This window comes from Anolis sagrei, chromosome 6 (genome assembly GCF_037176765.1).
Source record: "Anolis sagrei isolate rAnoSag1 chromosome 6, rAnoSag1.mat, whole genome shotgun sequence".
In the NCBI taxonomy this organism is placed as follows: domain Eukaryota; kingdom Metazoa; phylum Chordata; class Lepidosauria; order Squamata; family Dactyloidae; genus Anolis; species Anolis sagrei.
Genome location: NC_090026.1, coordinates 71,413,509 through 71,432,456, shown reverse-complemented (window position 1 = coordinate 71,432,456; position 18,948 = coordinate 71,413,509). Strand labels below are relative to the sequence as shown.

Below are 18,948 nucleotides of genomic sequence, written 5' to 3'. Positions count from 1 at the left end.
TAATCCACTCGATTTTAAAATGCTTCCCAGGCTCACGAGGGGAGAGGAGAGGGAGGAAAGTCATCCGCTGGGTTTTAAAATGCTTCCCAGGCTCATGAGGGGAGACAAGAGGGAGGAAAGTCATCCACTGGGTTTTAAAATGCATTCCAGGCTTGACCCAAGCCCAGGGACCAGAAGCGGGGAAACGCTGAATCATTTCCGACTCACTTATTGCTTCGTAACAGAAATGGCAGAAAAAGCATCAGAAGGGCAAAGAGACTTCCGGTTTCCTTAAAAACTTCAAAATCGCTTGAAAAAGCAAATCTTTCCAAATTTATTCCGAATTACGAAGATTCTGACCGAACCTAACCATGCCTACTGTTTAACTAACAATTAAACATTTAATAAAACCATAAATGAATGTACAGGCATTTCCAGTTGTGTGTATATATGTCTGTAGGAGTTCATGTGCCTTTAGGGTCCTTGAAAAAGTTAAAGTTAGGGCATTTCTCAGATGTTCCTACTCCATCGACTGAGCTTATGTCACATCACCCCCCAGATCCCCATAGTACCCAACGGCTGATTGGTAGGATGCATGAGGCTTTATGATGGGAAGGGAAACGTTGAGAAAGCCCCATCCCTATTCTGTGAACCATTCATAGAAGGAAAATAAGTAGCCAAATAAAGGTGACAATTTTACTGATTTGCCAAAAAAATAAAAAGATGACTGTGTGACAACATGTTAGTGTGTCAGCTGCAGTATGTACATGGGTTGTATGAAGGTTATGTCTGGTTTGATAGTAAAACTGAATTACTGTGTAATAAATGATGCATGTAAAAAAAGTGTGTCACTAACATGAAACGTTTGGAAAGACCTTCTCTAATATTTTCAAAATTATTCTCTCCTCATTGGTTGGGATGTTGCCTGCAGGTCCTGTGTGACAGACATGTGTGAGTGCCCAGTTCATAAGAACTGCTACTGTGAATCCTTCTTAGCCTATGCTCGAGCCTGCCAGAGGGAAGGTCTGAAAATCCACTGGAAGCCTGAACAGAATTGTGCTGGTAAGTGGAAATGCTGATTACTTCTTGAAAACTATGGCTGGTGCGGTAACACGCATAACAAAATCCAGATAGCTGCTCTTTCTTTTTGCCCAGTTTCATATCCCCCCACCCCTGGGTGCTTTCCTTTCCTTGGAAATACAATCTTGTAGCTTAAAAGATTGGTTTTGGAAAGGAAGTGGTGACCAGGGAATGGGTGAAGCAGCCCCTCCCACAGCTGCTTTTCCTTAGCAAAAATTGCAGTTCGGCATATGCATGTAATATAGTTCTACCCTGAATCCATAATCCAGCAGTCAACTTTATTACAGTGCTGTGATGCCAGTAAGACAAAAAAAAAAAAGACACAGCACAGATCAATAAATGGTTACCAGGTGCCAAAATTCAATGACCATCCGGTTTGTGTTCTCTGTATTAGAGAGAACACAGGAAGCAAGTGAAAATCCAGCAACTTTATGCTAACAAGGCCATTGTAAAACTGTGTCACATACCTATTCTGCTTGTTTAAGCTTGTTGGGTGGCTACTGGAAGGATCACAGAGCTCTCCTTCTGAAACAGTCCATCTGATTACTAACATTTCCTGCATTAGGTTTAGTTCATGTGGATGCACAGCTGTAATAGATCTGCCTTCATAGGAAGGAAAAAGGAAAGAGGAGTGGTGCTGCCACAGCTGATTTCCATCTATTTTACTCATTAAGCTGAGGAGCCCTGCCAATTCCCAATCATTCAAGACCAAGTGCTTGCAGTTAGGGGGTGCGGGACAAGGGAACCAAGTTTATTCTAATCTGAAACCTTTTGGAGAAGCATGGAACAGATGTATTCAATTCTGTCTGAACTCCAAAGTGTCCTGTGTCTTAACCACTATCATTGCGAAAAGTAGAGTGAAGAAGCAGCGGAGATGTTGCTCTTTCACTTTTCTAGAAATGCCTTAGTGCCTGCAACATAGGCTGCATTTACATTTACATTTAATCTAGTGTAGAACTCGCATTAGCCTGGTACATCCAAATGAAACACACACACACACACAAATACTTTTAATCCAGGGTGAGCCTTTTAATCCGGCTTGATCCCAGGTTTTAAAATACTGGGGAAAGTACAGATCTTCCAGAAATATTTGCACCTTTTCCCAGTTTTGGGGCTATGGGTATTGCCATTTTGGATCCTTATGAGAGATCAAAGATTGCATCCCCACAGTCATCCTGCATGCCCAGGGCTCAAGCAGCCCGAGGAGGTGGGGGGGAGGCAGTGCATTCCCATTCTCCCCACCTCTACCCCCCCAAAAGAAGGAAGCCCCTACTCACCTTGAGTTCGCTGCCATTTACTTTCTGATTCTTTTTCAATCAGGAGTCCCCTTTCCTTAGTCTCTCAATGGGAGGCTAAAGAGAATGGACTTGGGAAGCAGGAGGTTTCCACTCTTCAGCCTGACAGAGTTCTATTTACACAAAATCTTGCTGTTTTCTTAAAATATTGCCAAGAAATGGGCTATTTTTTTAAAAAAAAAATGTGGCATGGTTATGGCAGTATTGGATTGGAATTTGGAAGATCCAGGTTCAAGTCACCACTCTGTCATGAAACTCACTAAATGATCTTTGGCCAGTTACTCTCTCTTAACCTAACCTATCTCACTGGACACATTTCACTTTGTATACTGATTTGGTTGTAAACCGCTCTGAGTCGCCTACGGGCTGAGAGAGAGCGGTATACAAATGAAGTAAATAAAATAAAATAAATAAATTTCTGGAATGGGCCTTGGATTTACTGCGCCAATACGGCTTTTAGACCTGGTCCAAAAACATCTGCCATTCTATCAGTGAACTATGATGGTGCAATTTAGACTGACCATGTAAAAGCTCCCTTCGAAACCCTGCCATATGAGAAGGGAAGCCCCACTATTGGCCATTTCCATTTCGTTAGGGAAAAGGAGGATCAGCAATGATACATTCAGTTGTTTTCCTGTCACTGGATGCAATGCAAAGAGATTGCCACTAGGGATCTCTTGAGGTTCCTTAGAGATTTCTACTGAGGCCTGTCACAAGGAGTCCCGCTATAAGAAAATAGTTGGATGCATCTCTGTTACTCCACTGCTCTCTGATAATATGATAATACCCATGTTGATAGAAGGGCTGTGTTGTTACAAGAGTTGCTTTGGAAAATGCATACAAGTGTTTGTCGCTCAATACAGCATTTTAGTTGGGTCTAGTGCAGTTGGGAAAATCTACTGCTCATGATATAGTCAAGCCACACATTTTTTTTAAAACGCGAATTCCAAGTGATAATGGTGCCCTAAAAAGGCTCCATAATGGGAGACCATCCATACAGCCCAGCTATGCCAGAGCTGGTTCAGCAGGGCTGGGCATGGGCACAATTTCCCATCCCCACCCCCTTCAAAAGAAGGACATTTCCACTTACCTTGAGCTTCCTGCCATTTACTTCCTGATTCTTTCTCAATCAGGAAGCAAAGTACTGTATTTACTCAAATGTAATGTGCATCTTTTTTGGCTTAATTGCTTAGCCAAAATGGAGATGCGCATTACATTTGATGGTGTATTAGAATCGCATAGATTGTAATGCCCCCTTGTTATAGTTAAAACCTGTGCTGTCATTCCATATCTGATTTCTCACTTGCAGAAGGAGTCATCATAAATTAACTATATGCTAAATAGTTCAGTTATGTCTGCCCCGATCCCCTGTTCTACTTACCCACTAAAGCAGGGGTCCTCAAACTTTTTAAACAAAGGGCCAGGTCACAGTCCCTCAAAGTGTTGGAGGGCCAGATTATAATTTGAAAAAAAACATGAATTCCTATGCACACTGCACATATCTTATTTGTAGTGCAAAAAACACTTTAAAACAATACAATAATTAAAATGAAGAACAATTTTAATGAATATAAACTTATTAGTATTTCAATGGGAAGTGTGGGCCTGCTTTTGGCTGACGAGATAGGATTGTTGTTGTGTGCTTTCAAGTCATTTCAAACTTAGGTTGACCCTGAGCAAGGGCTGGGTAAAAGACTTTGGAGGGCTGTATCTAGCCCCCGGCCTTAGTCTGGAGACCCCTGCACTAAAGGATAGGAGTCCCAACTACACTTGCTCTTGGCTATCACAGTCCACCTCATCTCTTAACATTTATTTTCTGATTTGTATCCTGGATTGCTGTTTTTCAGAACATCCAGATATGCTGTCCTTAATTACAACTGGTGACTTATATACTAAATAATTTCCTTTTGTCTCCATAGTAGGATACACTACTAAACATAATTGTTTTCCTTGTTGATGGCTTTATTACTGCATGTGACTTTCTCATGAGGTTGTAACCTAGGCACTTGCTAGAAAGGATTTATGCTTATTGGGAAAGATTACAGAAACAATATTGTTTGCTTCTCCAAGAAATTATTACTTAGAGGCCCATATCACTAATTATATGTGACACGAAGGCCTTTTAACTTCTTCTTAAATGGAAGATGCATTAGCAGATAAGGGTGAATGACAAGAGCTAAAAATAGTTGGTCATTTGCCCTGAAAGTTGTGATCATCTTTTATAATGGAGAAGAACAATATGAGTAAAGTGGTTCCAAGTGTGATTCTAGTGTTAGATAACATTAATGGAATTCATTTTTCTCTCTTGCTCTTTTCCCCCTTTCTGGTTTATTGACCTTTGTCTCCAACAACAAAGTGCCAGAAGGTGAATTTAATAAATTACAAGAGGAATAAAGTGCCCCCTTGCATTATATGGTATTGACTTTTTAGGATTGTACTAACATCTGCAATCAAAAGAGTCGCCAGACAAAAATGGAATAGGGCTCCTACATAGCAAATTGTTGTATAACTCAGTGTTGTTGTATAATCATCTAGTGGTTGTTTTAGACATTTACATGAACCAGTTGTGCAGTGTTTACAGTGCAGAAGATGCTTCAGCTGTGCTTCATAATAAAGAAAATCAGTCTGTTTAGCAAGCCATGCAAATGCTAATTTGTTATAAATTAATATTTGTTTTTTATACCTATTTTATATATGTTCAGGTTTGCATAAAATGTCTTGGGCCAAAAAACTCCTGAGTGGAAAAGTTTAAGAAGCCCTAGTTTAAAGTACAGTGGTCCGTCACTTATTGCAGGTGTTACATTCCGATAAGTGAAATTCCACGATGTAGGGATGTCCCCTCACCTTCCCTCCTCGTCCTTTTTTCCTTCCTCTTCCTCCTCCTCGTTGCATGGGGCCTCTTGCCACTGCTTGGGCCCCATGATGCCTCCTCAGACATGGGGCCCAAGCTGTAGCAAGAGGCCCTATGCAGCGAAGAGGAGGAAGAAGAGGAAGGTAAGGAGTGCAAGGGGGTGGTTCTTCTTCTCCCTTCGCCTCCTTACCTTCTTCATCCTCCTCCTCTTTGCGGCCTGGGCCTCTTGCTGCAATGCCGTATGGGTCCCAAGCAGCAGCAAGAGGCCCCAGGCAGTGAAGAGAAGGATGAGGAAGGTAAGGAGGGTGAAATTCTTTTCTAAAAAATAAAAAAAACCATGAAACAGTGAGTCCACGATAAGCAGACCACGAAGGAGCAAGGGATCACTGTAATCTGATTTGCACATCTCACAGCGTAATTCCATTTTAAGAGACTGAAAGTTATTTAAATAAAATAAAGAAAAGGACTTGAAAAACTGACATAAAAAGAAAGGTTATCTATTAAAAAAAACAAAATTTGTTTAATGTTGGAAGGATTAATGAATTAGATGTGAAATCAAATGATAGAAACTAGTGATTATACATTTGAGCGGTGGTTTTTAGAAATAGCTGGAAATAAGAAGAGAGTAGGTGAATTTAAATGGGAAATAAAGACATTTTCTTAACCTTGACCTCCGCAAAAGGGCAATGAATAACTTTTAGAAGAGTTTGTGAGTTACATACTAATCTCAGTGACCCATCTTCCATGTACCGCCTTGCCCATTAAGGTTTAAAAAACATTTCCCTGTGGCTCATCCTGTGGCTGGCAATGAGATACTCCACTGTTTATGCTCAAGAAGCAGCCTTTATATATGTCTGAAGTGGAGCTCTTTGAATCGCTGTGCTTGGAATCAGTCCATTTAGCTGGCTAGTGCCAATGAAATAGTACCATCTACAGGTCTTTAAAAGGAACAGAGGGACATACTTCTGAGACATAATTTGGAGAAGCAGCTTCTCTCTCAAGGCCTAAACTCTTATTAGATGAATTTCCAGTTAATGTTATGTTAGGTGCAGGCATGTAGCCGGGGGGGATGGGGGGTTGAGCCCCCCCCCCCTGAAATTATCATAGTGGTCCACGAGAAGGCCTTACTGGTACATTATTTAAACTGTTATGTTGATTCATATCATGATCTGATCACCATGCTCAATATATCCCATATGCATGGAGGTATTGGAGTAATGATACAAAAGGTTTGCTAGGGTAGACCCTCTTTCACTCAGACTCAGCCCCCCCCCCCCAAAATCAAACTCAGCCCCCCCAATCAAAATCCTGGCTATGAGTCTGGTTAGGTGTATATATCACAGAACAGTGTATGTGCATCAAGTTTAGTTCTGTGAATTTCTTACATTTTAGAATTCTGCATGGATCAAATTGGTGATTTTAGCATGATTTAATTTCTCCTGGAATAAGATATGGGGTGTAATGAACTGTCCTACCTTACAAGACCAGTGTTAGCTCAGTATAGGCCCAGTGGCTTGGCATCAGTTTTGTATTGGTGCTAGGAGGCAGCCATTTTAGGTAAAACATTTCCAGTAGGGGGCGGAGTCAGAAGCAGCCTGGAGGAAATGTGGAAAGCAATTTGATTGGGAAAGTGGGCGGAGCTTGGTCTAGTGGCTTTTTGAAATCTGACAGTTGGGAAAAGTCTGTTAGTGTTGGTGAGAGAGAGTAGAAGGAGGGAGTTGGAATTGCTGAAGCCTAGAGTCAGTTAGGGAAAGTCAGTTGAAGAGATATAATTTGTTAGTGGTATTGTAGTACAGACCCTGGAGTTGGGCTTTTTGGAGAATAGGAACTAGTTAGTGAAAGACCAACAGTTTCCTGGGTATTTTGAAAGGTTATTTGGAACCTGAAGTTTTGAAGTATTGAACATTTTAAAGGAACCATTAAGCTCTAACCAAATTGCAACCATCAAGATTCAATGCCTGTTCACAGTAAACAAATAAACATCTTTCTTTGTTGAATTAAGCCAAAGCCTCTGTGTGCCTCTCTTACAGCATATCCCCATACACAGGGCTGGGGAAGAGAGTTCCAATATATGGTGGCAGCAACTACTGTGAAGACCTCTGTGTTATACCCTCTGTGCTCGAATCCAGTCAACTTCAGCATAATCCAGTTATATCTCAATTAATCCTTATAATTTTGGTGGTAGCCTAATTCAATCCTCTGTGCCTATTGAGGATTTGTCTGTTCGTCCCTAATTAATGGAGCCCCTGGTGGCGCAGTGGGTTAAAGCACTGAGCTGCTGAGCTTGTTGATCGAAAGGTCGCAGGTTTGATCCCGGGGAGCGGTGTGAGCTTCCGCTGTCAGCCCTAGCTTCTGCCAACCTAGCAGTTCGAAAACATGCAAATGTGAGTAGATCAATAGGTACCGCTCCGGCGGGAAGGTAACGGCGCTCCATGCAGTCATGCCAGCCACATGACCTTGGAGGTGTCTACGGACAACGCTGCCTCTTCGGCTTAGAAATGGAGATGAGCACCACACCCCAGAGTCAGACATGACTGGACTTAATGTCAGGGGACTACCTTTACCTTTACCCTAATTAAGCCTTACTAAGCATAATCCATTATATTTTTGGTGTGGGGTGGTGGGATGACTGAATAAAGGGTCCCCCCACCAGAAGATTGTTTGCATCAGTTCTAATTAAATTAACATTCCTTTTTACATGGGGAAATACTGGAGGGCAGAAGGTCATATCAGCACCTCTTGAAGACATTTATTTATTTATTTATTTATTTATTACTGGTGCTTATACCCCGCCCTTCTCAACCCCCAGGGGGGGACTCAGGGCGGCTTACAAAAAAGGCAGAATTCGATGCCTATACATAATAATACAGAGTATACAAAAATATAAAAATATAAAAGAACGATATACAAATGCAATTAAAACGATTATCATAATAAAACATCCGCACTGGTACCTAAGACATTGTATAAACATCATATAAACATCATATAAACATCATATAAAAGTCATTCTTATAATCAGCGTTTCGATTCCAGAGTTCCATATAACCAATCCGTTAGTCATTTCCTAGCCATCAGTGGAGTTCTTCTTTATTTACCTGCTTGTCCAAATGCCTGGTCCCAGATCCATGTTTTTAGTTTTTTCCTGAAGGAAAGGAGCGTAGTTGCAGATCTGATTTCCCCGGGGAGAGAATTCCATAGGCGGGGGGCCACCGCTGAGAAGGCCCTGCTCCTCGTCCCCGCCAATCTCACCTGTGATAGAGGCGGGATCGAGAGCAGGGCCTCCCCAGAAGATCTTAGGCTCCGGGGGGGGGGGGACGTAGAGGGAAATCCGTTCGGACAGATACACTGGGCCGGAACCGTATAGGGTTTTATAGGTCAAAACCAGCACCTTGAATTGTGCTCGGAACTGGATTGGCAGCCAGTGGAGCTGACACAACAGGGGGGTGGTATGCTCCCTGTATGACGCCCCGGTGAGCAATCTGGCTGCCTCTCGCTGGACTAGTTGGAGTTTCCGAGCAGTCTTCAAAGGCAACCCCACGTAGAGTGCGTTGCAGTAATCTAATCGGGATGTGACGAGAGCGTGGACCACCGTGGCCAAGTCCGACTTCCCAAGGTACGGGCGCAGCTGGCGCACAAGTTTTAATTGTGCAAAAGCTCTCCCGGCCACCGCTGAGACCTGGGCTTCCAGGCTCAGCGATGAGTCCAGGATCACTCCCAAGCTGCGAACCTGCGTCTTCAGGGGGAGTGTAACCCCGTCTAACACAGGCTGTAACCCTATGCCCTGTTCGGCCTTACGACTGACCAGTAGGACCTCTGTCTTGTCTGGATTCAGTTTCAATTTGTTAGCTCTCATCCAGTCCGATACAGCGACTAAACACCGGTTCAAGGTCTGGACAGCCTCCTTGGTGACAGGTGAGAAGGAGTGACAGATTTGGACGTCATCTGCATAGAGATAGCATCTTAGTCCGAAACTCCGAATGATCTCTCCCAGCGGCTTCATGTAGATGTTAAATAACATCGGGGACAAGATAGAACCCTGTGGGACTCCACACAACAACGGTTGTGGGGCCGAACAGGTGTCACCCAATAACACCTTCTGGGTCCGTCCCTCAAGGAAGGATCGGAGCCACTGCAGAGCAGTGCCTCCGAGCCCCATGTCCATGAGGCGGCCCAGAAGGATACCATGATCGACGGTATCGAAGGCCGCTGAGAGGTCCAGCAGAACTAACAGGGACACACTCCCCCTGTCCAGTTCCCTGCGCAGATCATCTACCAAGGCGACCAAGGCTGTCTCAGTTCCATGTCCCGGCCTAAAGCCAGACTGTGCCGGGTCTAGATAATCAGTGTCTACCAGAAACCCCTGGAGTTGTGTTGCCACCACACGTTCCATGACTTTGCCCAAATAGGGGAGATTGGAAACTGGCCGATAGTTGTCGAATTGAGTGGGATCCAGTGATGGTTTCTTCAACAGCGGTTTTATAATAGCTTGTTTCAAGCTCGCTGGAAATCTTCCTTCCTGTAAGGAGGCATTAACCATCACCTTCACCCACTCTGCCAAACCCCCTCTGGCTTCCTTGACCAGCCAGGATGGGCAGGGGTCTAGGATGCATGTAGTGGGTCGCACCTCTCCAAGGATCCTGTCCACATCCTCAAGCTGAACCAATTGAAACGAATCCAACAAACCTCGACAAGCAGATGCTCTCGTTACATCCCCAGAGACTGCCGTTAACATGACGTCAAAACCTGACCGAATCCGCTCAATTTTATCCGCGAAGAATCGAGCAAATGCTTCACAGCGAGCCACCGAGTTGTCTGAGGCCTCGCTTTTTGGCGGGTGTAACAGACCCCTGACAACTCGGAAAAGCTCAGCTGGACGATTTTTCGCAGATGCAATATTGGCTGCCAGAGATGTTTTTTGCGCAGCCGCTATTGCCACTTCGTAAGACCTTAAAAAGGTCTTCAGAAGTGTTTGGGCTGGTTTGGTGGGGTTCCGGCGCCACACGCACTCTAGCCTCCTCTTTTCTCGCTTCATCGCTGCCAGCTCCTTAGTAAACCAAGAGGCTGGTTTAGCTCGGCTATTCGAGAGGGGGCGTTCCGGAGCGATTGTATCAATGGCCCTGGTCAACTCACTATTCCAGCGGGAGACCAGGTCATCGACAGGATCGCTAGCCAAGGAGGTGGGAGAATCCCCAAGAGCCATCAGGAATCCATTTGGATCCATAAGTCTCCTGGGGCGGACCGTTCTAATGGGTCCACCACCCCTGCGGAGGTTGGGAGGCGCAGTTAGTCTAAACCTGATCAAGTGGTGATCGGTCCATGGCAATGGAGCGATGGTCAGCTCCTCCACCCCGTCACCCCCATCCCATCCTTGAGAAAATACCAAATCCAATGTGTGCCCGGCACTATGGGTGGGACCAGATATTAGTTGGGACAGGCCCATGGTTGCCATGGCGGCCATGAAGTCCTGAGCCGCACCGGAAAGAGAGGCCTCGGCATGGACATTGAAATCTCCCAGGACCAAAAGCCATTGGGAGCTCAACGCCATGTCCGAGACCACTCCTGCTAGCTCAGGTAGGGAGACTGTAGTGCAGCGGGGTGGTCGGTACACTAACAGAATCCCTATCCTGTCCCGGTCACCTATCCTAAAGCCGGCACATTCAAATGCAGTTGATTGTGGGATGGGACGTCTGATCAGGGGGATAAAATCCTTATAGACAACTGCGACTCCGCCTCCCCGCCCTCCAAGTCTTGGTTGGTGCTGCACAGAGTAACCCGGTGGACAGAGTTGAGTGAGATTAACCCCACCCCCTTCGTCCAACCAGGTCTCTGTTATACAAGCCAAGTCAGCTTGTTCCTCTTGGATTAGATCTTTAATAACAGAGGTTTTTCCGTTCACTGACCTGGCGTTGAACAGCACCACCTTTAACCTGGAGGGACCACCATCCTGGCACCTCAGTTGTATCTTGTCGGGAGGGTGTTTTGAAGCTGCCAATTTATTTTTATTAATTTCCGGCCGGATTGTAGTATTGATTTTTGGAATTGCCAATGTTCTGTTATAAATTTTGGGCCTGATTTGATTTCTCCTTGAATTGTTAACATCTTTTTGGTTTGCCAATCTGTTGTTATGAATTTTGGGCCGAAATGAATAGTTTGCTCTCCCTTTCCCGTATCTCCCTCTACCTGTCACCACCCTTATGGTGGCGCCCCCACCCATGGAACCACCCTCCCCCCCGGGGGTGTACCCTCCATTTCCATCTATTGTTATTCCATATGTCAGTGCTTGATGCCACATATAATTACATACACTTGAATCCTGATGTTCCCCCCCCTTGATGTTACCTGCTCCTTCCAGTGTATTGGAGATGGTAAAGTGCACTTGTGCAGTAGCGTCAGGGAAGAGTATTTGAGAAATTAGCAATAGCAGCAGAGGTGGTATCAGAGGTAACATGGGGTAAAAGTTATTTGTAACAACAGTATATGCAACTAGCTCCAAAGTGACAGTGCAAGACTAAGCAATTTGATTAAAGTGCAACACAATTAATCACTTGATCAAGGATCTAGAGTTGGGACCGATGGTTGATTATTGGCAGAGTTCTAGCGGGTAGAGATCTAAAGTGCTCAATTTAAAGTGGTTTAGTGCTACGGTAGTTCTAAAGTGCAAAATTAGTGCCTTCTGGATTAAATCCAATCAACAATATTCAGTCAGGACAGTAATTTCAAACCAAGGCCCAGCTTCCTGGACCCGTGAAAGACAAGCCGGCACCCATTGGCCAAGTCCCTGGTTCTTCTTAACCGTCCTTTGAAGAGATGACCCGGTTCACGGGAAGATGGTAGCCCGGTTAGTGAAGACAATAATTATTTAACACTAATTACCAGCACCAGTTCTGGTTGCGTTGAATGATGTTATCTTGCTCAACTTTGCTTGACCATAGAGGGCAGTATAGTTCTCTGGAGATGACCGCAAAAACGCTGAGTCATGGACAGGCAGACAGAACTTCCTATCTGCTATCTACTATTTCAATGTTTAGATCTTAGATGTCCATCACAAACTACATATCACAACAACACACAGCATATCACAATAACACACAGCATATCACAGCAACACACAAACCAAAAATAAAATAAATGTGTTCCGGCAGTGATCTTATGAGGCCCAGATTTTTAAAGGGCCCTTTGCCCATATGGAAATAGGGCAGCGATGGCAGGTGGTAAGACCAGCCAAAGTGCAGGCCCAAGCAGCAGCGGTCTTGGAGATCCTGCGGCCCTGATGATCCCTCCGCCTTGGGGCGCCTCCTTCCCTCCAATGGAGCCTCCGCTGTCGATGGAGGAGGCGCGATCGCCGTTCAGTAGATGCCTTTCCAAATTGCTGATCTGCGCCGAGCCACCGCCAGATGGAAAGACAGGATGGAAAGGCAGGGAAAGGAGGGGGAGGACGCAGCAGCTTGAACCCACCGTCGCCCAGCCGCCAGGCACAGGAAGCGTGGAACGTGCAGAGGATGCCAGCAGGAAGGGCGCCGGGCGGATGGAGACGCCGGGAGAGGACGCCCGGCCGATCGAGAGGCCGAGAGCCCCAGGATCTCCGAGCAACGGCCCCTGCCGGGAGCAGCTGTTCCGAACGGAGCGGCGGCGAGGATGGTAGCCCAGCCCCCTGGCAGCGGGGGCTATCTGGGCTATGACAGTTTTTTTTGTTTTTTTTTTAGATTTTTGGAGGGGTTTATCCATTTTAGGCACAGAAGAGGACTCTTAGAGCAGGAAGAGACCCAGATATCATGTTATGTTCTTTAGCAAACTAATATTTGGTGGCATTTGGAGGCATTCTAAGAAAAACAATAACAACCAATTTTGGGAGGCATGTCCAGATTATGGGCCACATTAAAAGGATTTTACTACCCACAGGGAATACGTATATGCATGGAGAGGCAGTTGCTGATTTCCCCTTTCCATCTGTAAACCTCAGCACTACCTCTCATGCTGTTCCACATGGTCTTCCAAGTCTCCCAAGTAGATTTTTAGGGGGACAAGGGGGAATACAGATGGAGAATCGCTGAAAACCACTTGCTTATACATTCCACCAGTGGAAATGTTCTGCTGGATTAGATGCTTCTGTGGTGAAAAAAGTTGTCCCAATAATGGGAAGCAAAAGTAGATCAAAATTATTACTGCAGTTGACTGGTAATGCATACAGACCAGGCCCGTAGCCAGGATTTGATTCAGGGGGGCCTGAGTTTGGTTCGGGGGGAGTGGGGCTGTGTCTGAGTGAATGAGGATCTACCATAGAAACCTTTTGTATCGTTATCCCAATATCCCCATGCATATGGGATATATTGAGCATGGTGATCAGATCATGATATGAATAAACATAACAATTTAAATAATGTACCAGTAAGGCCTTCTCGTGGACCACTCAGCTACATGCCTGTACAGGACAGACAGAAGAATGTATTCATGCCATATACAGCCAACATATAGCTATGGTCTGCTTTCACAATAGACCAAACTAAATATAGGTGTCCCTTTCAGAACTAAACTGTCGATGGACTTCATCAGACGGAACTGGGGAAAACGGTAAAGTGGGGGAAAATCTTCTTTGTGTAGGATTCCATTTTTGAAAAAGGCAAAGGATTTACTTACCCCATCCCACAGGACCCCCCCCCCCCCATCTTCCTATCAGGAGAGTGTTCATGCTTGCTCATGCAGTCACTCAGTTGCTTGGGTGTAGATCTGCATACATACATACATACATTCACCCAACAAAAATGACCATAAGGTAAACTCCTTTGGGACTCTTCCTAATATAAGCATTGCCCACCTCCTACTTGTTACATTGTATTAAAATTGTGTGTGTCAGGAGACATTTAATGTTCCCTCCCTTACTTATGGACACTCACTGAGACTTGAAGAGAAAAAGAGGATTGAATGAGAGAGCAATCCAAGAAGAGTACAAGGTGGATGGTTAAGATTGATAGGTAAACAATAATGGCTATCACTTGATATGTTTGTGGAAGTGGAAGTGAATTTGGACACAAGAAATGTGTGGTTATCTATGCAATTGGAGTCTGATTTATTTGGAGTAGATGTGAAACAAACAAGGTTAATCCATTGGAAGATACTTTGAATTGTAGCTGAATTATTTTGTTGCTTGGAGAAGTTCCATTGAAATCAGTGTTAAACTGGTCATAGCTGGGATGGAATCCATGAATAACCACATGTAGTATTTTCACACAGTAATACTTTGATTTGTCTTCCAGCAACTCAGTGTAAACACGGTGCAGTTTATGACACCTGTGGTCCTGGATGCGTGAAGACCTGCGACAACTGGAATGAAATTGGCCCCTGCAGTAAGCCATGTGTTGCAGGATGCCACTGTCCTGCAAACCTAGTCCACCATAAAGGAAGATGCATCAAGCCCATCCTGTGTCCACAGCGGTGACATTAGGTTTCAGCACCAAAGACTTGGAAACTGGTGTCTTTCGTATCTTTTGAAGCTCACAGCCAATGAAGGACTGCAGTGTTGGCAGATTTTGTAAAGTGCTCTCACAAAGAGTGAAGCAAAAGTGTGCCCATATATTTATATGTGTATATGGAAAAATATTATCAGTTCAAGCAAAGTATGTGTGTATTCATACAAAATGGGCTTGTGTCTTGATGTAAAAAAAATTGGGAGTACTGCGCCAAAGAATTCCTCAACCAGGTAGCTAGTCTGGGAGTTATAATCCAAAGAATATGTGTTTCCCAAATTGTTGCTCGTTTGCAATGTGTACTTGTGTGCAGAGGGAACAGACGGAAATAATTCAATGACCAAAAACCTATAATCAAAACCATAAATTCTCGGGTTATGCATCGTAGTATCACATATCATCCATGACAGTAAGGGACCATCCTTTACTTTTCTGAACTGGGTTAAGGCCCTTTCACACAACATCCTCAGTGAGGTCACTGATCAAGGTAGCAGCAAAGTTTATCAACATGTGTGTGCACACATATGCATATACGTAAGTATACATATAGACACATGTATGAATGTAAGCATTGTTTATATAAACCATAGAAGGATGAATTATCATATGTATATTTTTGGGATAAAGTTTATGTATGAATACTTCTATGATTCTAGCCTCTAAACTATATGAGTCTTTGCAGAGACTAAATCAAGGGCTTTAATTTTTAAAAAGCACCCAGAGGATGACTGCCAATCTATATGTTTCTGGTTTCCATGGCAATATTACCAAGGCTACATAATTTCCAGTTAAGGTTACTTTTATATTCTTGTGTATAAACATGCAGAAAATGTTTTGTCTGTGTTGAAGATTTCTCCTCCTAAGAGTGGATAAGCCTTAAATGCAGAAAATTGGATGGATGTGAAAAACAACTTAATAATACAAAAAAGGAAAGAAGCTAGGCATTGCATTTTGTCCTCTTTCTTTTTTGGTTCAGTCTTCTGAAGATTACTTTAGTTGCCTGATACAAATGGGTGGAATAACGTTTTAATCAGTAGTAAAGCTTGGAGTGATAAGGTCAGAGGCTCAGAAAACACATTGATCCTCCCACTGGATCATGGAAGCCTACAGTCCCTTGCCATGCCCCCCACCCCCAGAAATATTTGGGCCATAATTCTATGTAGGTTTTCCTATCCTAAAGTACATTGAAGACAATGGTGTTTTGCTTATTGAATTCTGAAAGCTGGTTCAAAACATGGTAACATGGAGCCCTTCTACACTGACCACAAATATTGTCCCAATCTGGCATCCAAGACACCAAATTAGGTCTGCTTCATGGCGACCTTGAAGATATCAGGGATTTTTGACTGCTCAACCAAAACTAACACTGATCTATGTCATGAATGACTTTTCAGTGACTTTAAAGCATAAGTTCTCTTTATTGCAATTTCCAGTATGAGAGGGTATATCAGATTACAGAAAACATTTAGACAAAGAATGACATTAGACATACAGACATAAAGATTCTATGCAACTACATTGGATTTACAATTACATGGCTAACAAACAAACAAAGGGGAATCACTCAACATTCACACACATGTACATGCATTCATCCTCATGCACCCAAATATTACCATATCAATTTCTCCCTCCTTGGAGAAGCACCTTTTAGACCAGACCCTACTTTCCTGCAACCTGCCAATGCATAGTTCCATAATGCCAAAACTTCAAAATGCGAAATGCCAATACTTCTTTCCCTAAGAACGATGTCAAGGACCAGATCTCTGTTTTCCATACAGCAGAACCTGACTCCATGCACAAAATTTAAGACTCCAAAGCACTCTTCTTCCTCTTCCCTTGAGAAAGAAGCCCCAAAGTGACCAGACTGCTCCCGTGGAAATCTGCCACTATCCATAGGTACACTATCTCTCTCCTTCCCTTGGAGCAGAGCATAGTGGGAGAACAGCGTCTTTGTCTGTTACACTTTCAGCATTTTTAGACTGAGTCTTTTATAAGAATATTCTGTTGATGTCATCCCAAAGTTGTAAATTAATGAGACATCTTCCATCCTGGCTCCATCTCAGTTTCCTGGCCAGATGTTGATCTTCTTGATTGGTGTTGATCTTATTTTGACTTCCTTCTTAACATTGTAAACATTTCTGTTATCACTGTCCCAGTTCTTATCAGAGTTTACTCTTCAGCTCTTATTACCAGGTTTTAATCACAGTCCAGCAAGCAGGTAGTTAGTCATTGCAGGCCTTAATATTTTACTGGTGCTTCCAAAATTATTAGCTCCATACATCCTTCCATTCATTCCCACACATAATATTAAATCTGCATTTATAAAATCTGCACATTAAATTTTTGTAACACCTGTGCCGCTGAACAGCATCCTCTGGGACCCCACAACATCCCCACCTACCTTTTTGTTTGGTTGCCCTGGCTGACATCAGCCAGAATGGCAGTTCTGGTTAGGAACCAACCCAACTGTCTTGACAACCCCTAACACAGGGGAGAACCCATATCATAGTGCAGGGTTTAGCTTAACCTGGGGGAAGGCTGTGTTAAGTCTGCATTCCCCTAAATTGTCAGATCATCCCTATGTGGCATTTAGCCTCTATGGCAGTATTTCTCAACCTTCCTAATGCTACGACCCCTTAATACAGTTCCTTAATATATTATTTTCATTGTTACTTCATAACTGTAATTTTGCTACAGTTATGGCTTGTAATGTAAATATCTGATATGCAGGATGTATTTTTATGCACTGGACCAAATTTGGCAAAAATACCCCATATACCCAAATACGCCATATGGGGTTGGGGAGGATTGATTTTGTCATTTGAGAGTTGTAGTTGCTGGGATTTATAGTTAACCTACAATCAAAGGGAATTCTGAACTCTACCAGCAATGGAATTGAACCAAACTTGGCACACAGAACTCCCATGACCAACAGAAAAAACGGGAGGTTCTGGTGGGCATTGATCTTGAGGTTGCGAGTTGTAGTTCACCTATCTCCAGAGAGCAGTGTGGACTGAATCAATGATGGGTCTGGACTAAACTTGGCACGAACACTCAATATGCCCAAATGTGAGCACTGGTGGAGTTTGGGGTAAATAGACTTGATATTTAGGAGTTGTAGTTGCAGAGATTTATAGTTCACCTACAATCAAAGAGCATTCTGAACCCCACCAACCATAGTATTGGGCCAAACTTCCCACACAGAACCCCCATGACCAACAGAAAATACTGTGTTTTCTGATTATCTTTGGCGACCCCTCTGATACCCTCTTGCGACCGCCCACAGGGTCCCAACTCCCAGGTTGAGAAACACTGCTCTATGGGGCTGATCCATTGTCACATAGACTTAAGTGGTCAGTGTAGACGTGCCTCTTGTCTGACGTTACATACTTGGACAAGTGCAGGCTTCAGAACTCTCTATTCTCTGCCCATTCCCTTGCATGCTGTAATGTCTTGAATGGCTCTCAAGTGTGAACAAACTATGGATCAGCTAGGATCATACTGTGGTTTGCTGTTCTGTTTGAGCTGACCTATTTTGGACTGTGGCCTTTGTTCTAAAATTGCTTGATAAGATATGTGCAACAGGACAACGAATCCTCAGAAGCACCAAGAGCTTGTCTAGACTGATGATTCACACCCATTTTCATCTTGCCAAATGGACAAAAGGAGGAAACATCAATGAAGATAACTGCCATTTACAGTAAATGGACATTAATTCCTGAATACAGGGCCATTGCATTGTCTAGCATGTTGATATTGTAGGAGAAAATCCTGTTTGAGTCATCTTTACAGCATTTCAGACTTTTGAACTGGTTACTAAGCAACACCTAAGAAATATGACCAGAAAGGGGCATATACTTAATGGAGTAAAAAGGTCAAAGACTATTCCCGTGAACTTCTTGAGCATGTATTTGTGTCATGTTCTGCAAGTTGAACTTGGGAAGTGATATGTGAGCTCAATATTCCCATATATATATATATAAAAAAAACATCAAGGAGGCCTATGTATTGTACAGATTTATTTACAAAAGGAAAAAAGAATCTGTTTATTTAAATAATTAAAGGCATATACCCATATATATTATGTTTGATACCATTGAAAATAAATATTACAAAATTAAAGAAAACTGCATCTCTGTTAAATACATCATTCTGTAATGCGTCGTATCACACGGATCTGATGTTAATGGAGAATCACAATAATGCACAGATCTAGTATCGAAACTTCACAATTTTTGTACAACCCTTTTTGTTTTCTTAATAATTACAAGTGTGA

At 43.4% G+C, this 18,948-nt stretch overlaps 1 protein-coding gene across 1 annotated transcript in view; it reads left to right on the top strand.

Annotated features, from left to right (window-relative positions):
- BMPER (BMP binding endothelial regulator) overlaps positions 1–18,648 on the top strand; it is a 207,029-nt gene extending 188,381 nt beyond the window's left edge. Inside the window, exons 14-15 of the mRNA XM_060781627.2 lie at positions 911–1,041; positions 14,460–18,648. Coding sequence (XP_060637610.2) covers positions 911–1,041; positions 14,460–14,641 — 313 coding nt within the window. The 3' untranslated portion in view covers positions 14,642–18,648. The remainder of the gene's footprint in view (positions 1–910; positions 1,042–14,459) is intronic.
- Positions 18,649–18,948: the final 300 nt, after the last annotated feature.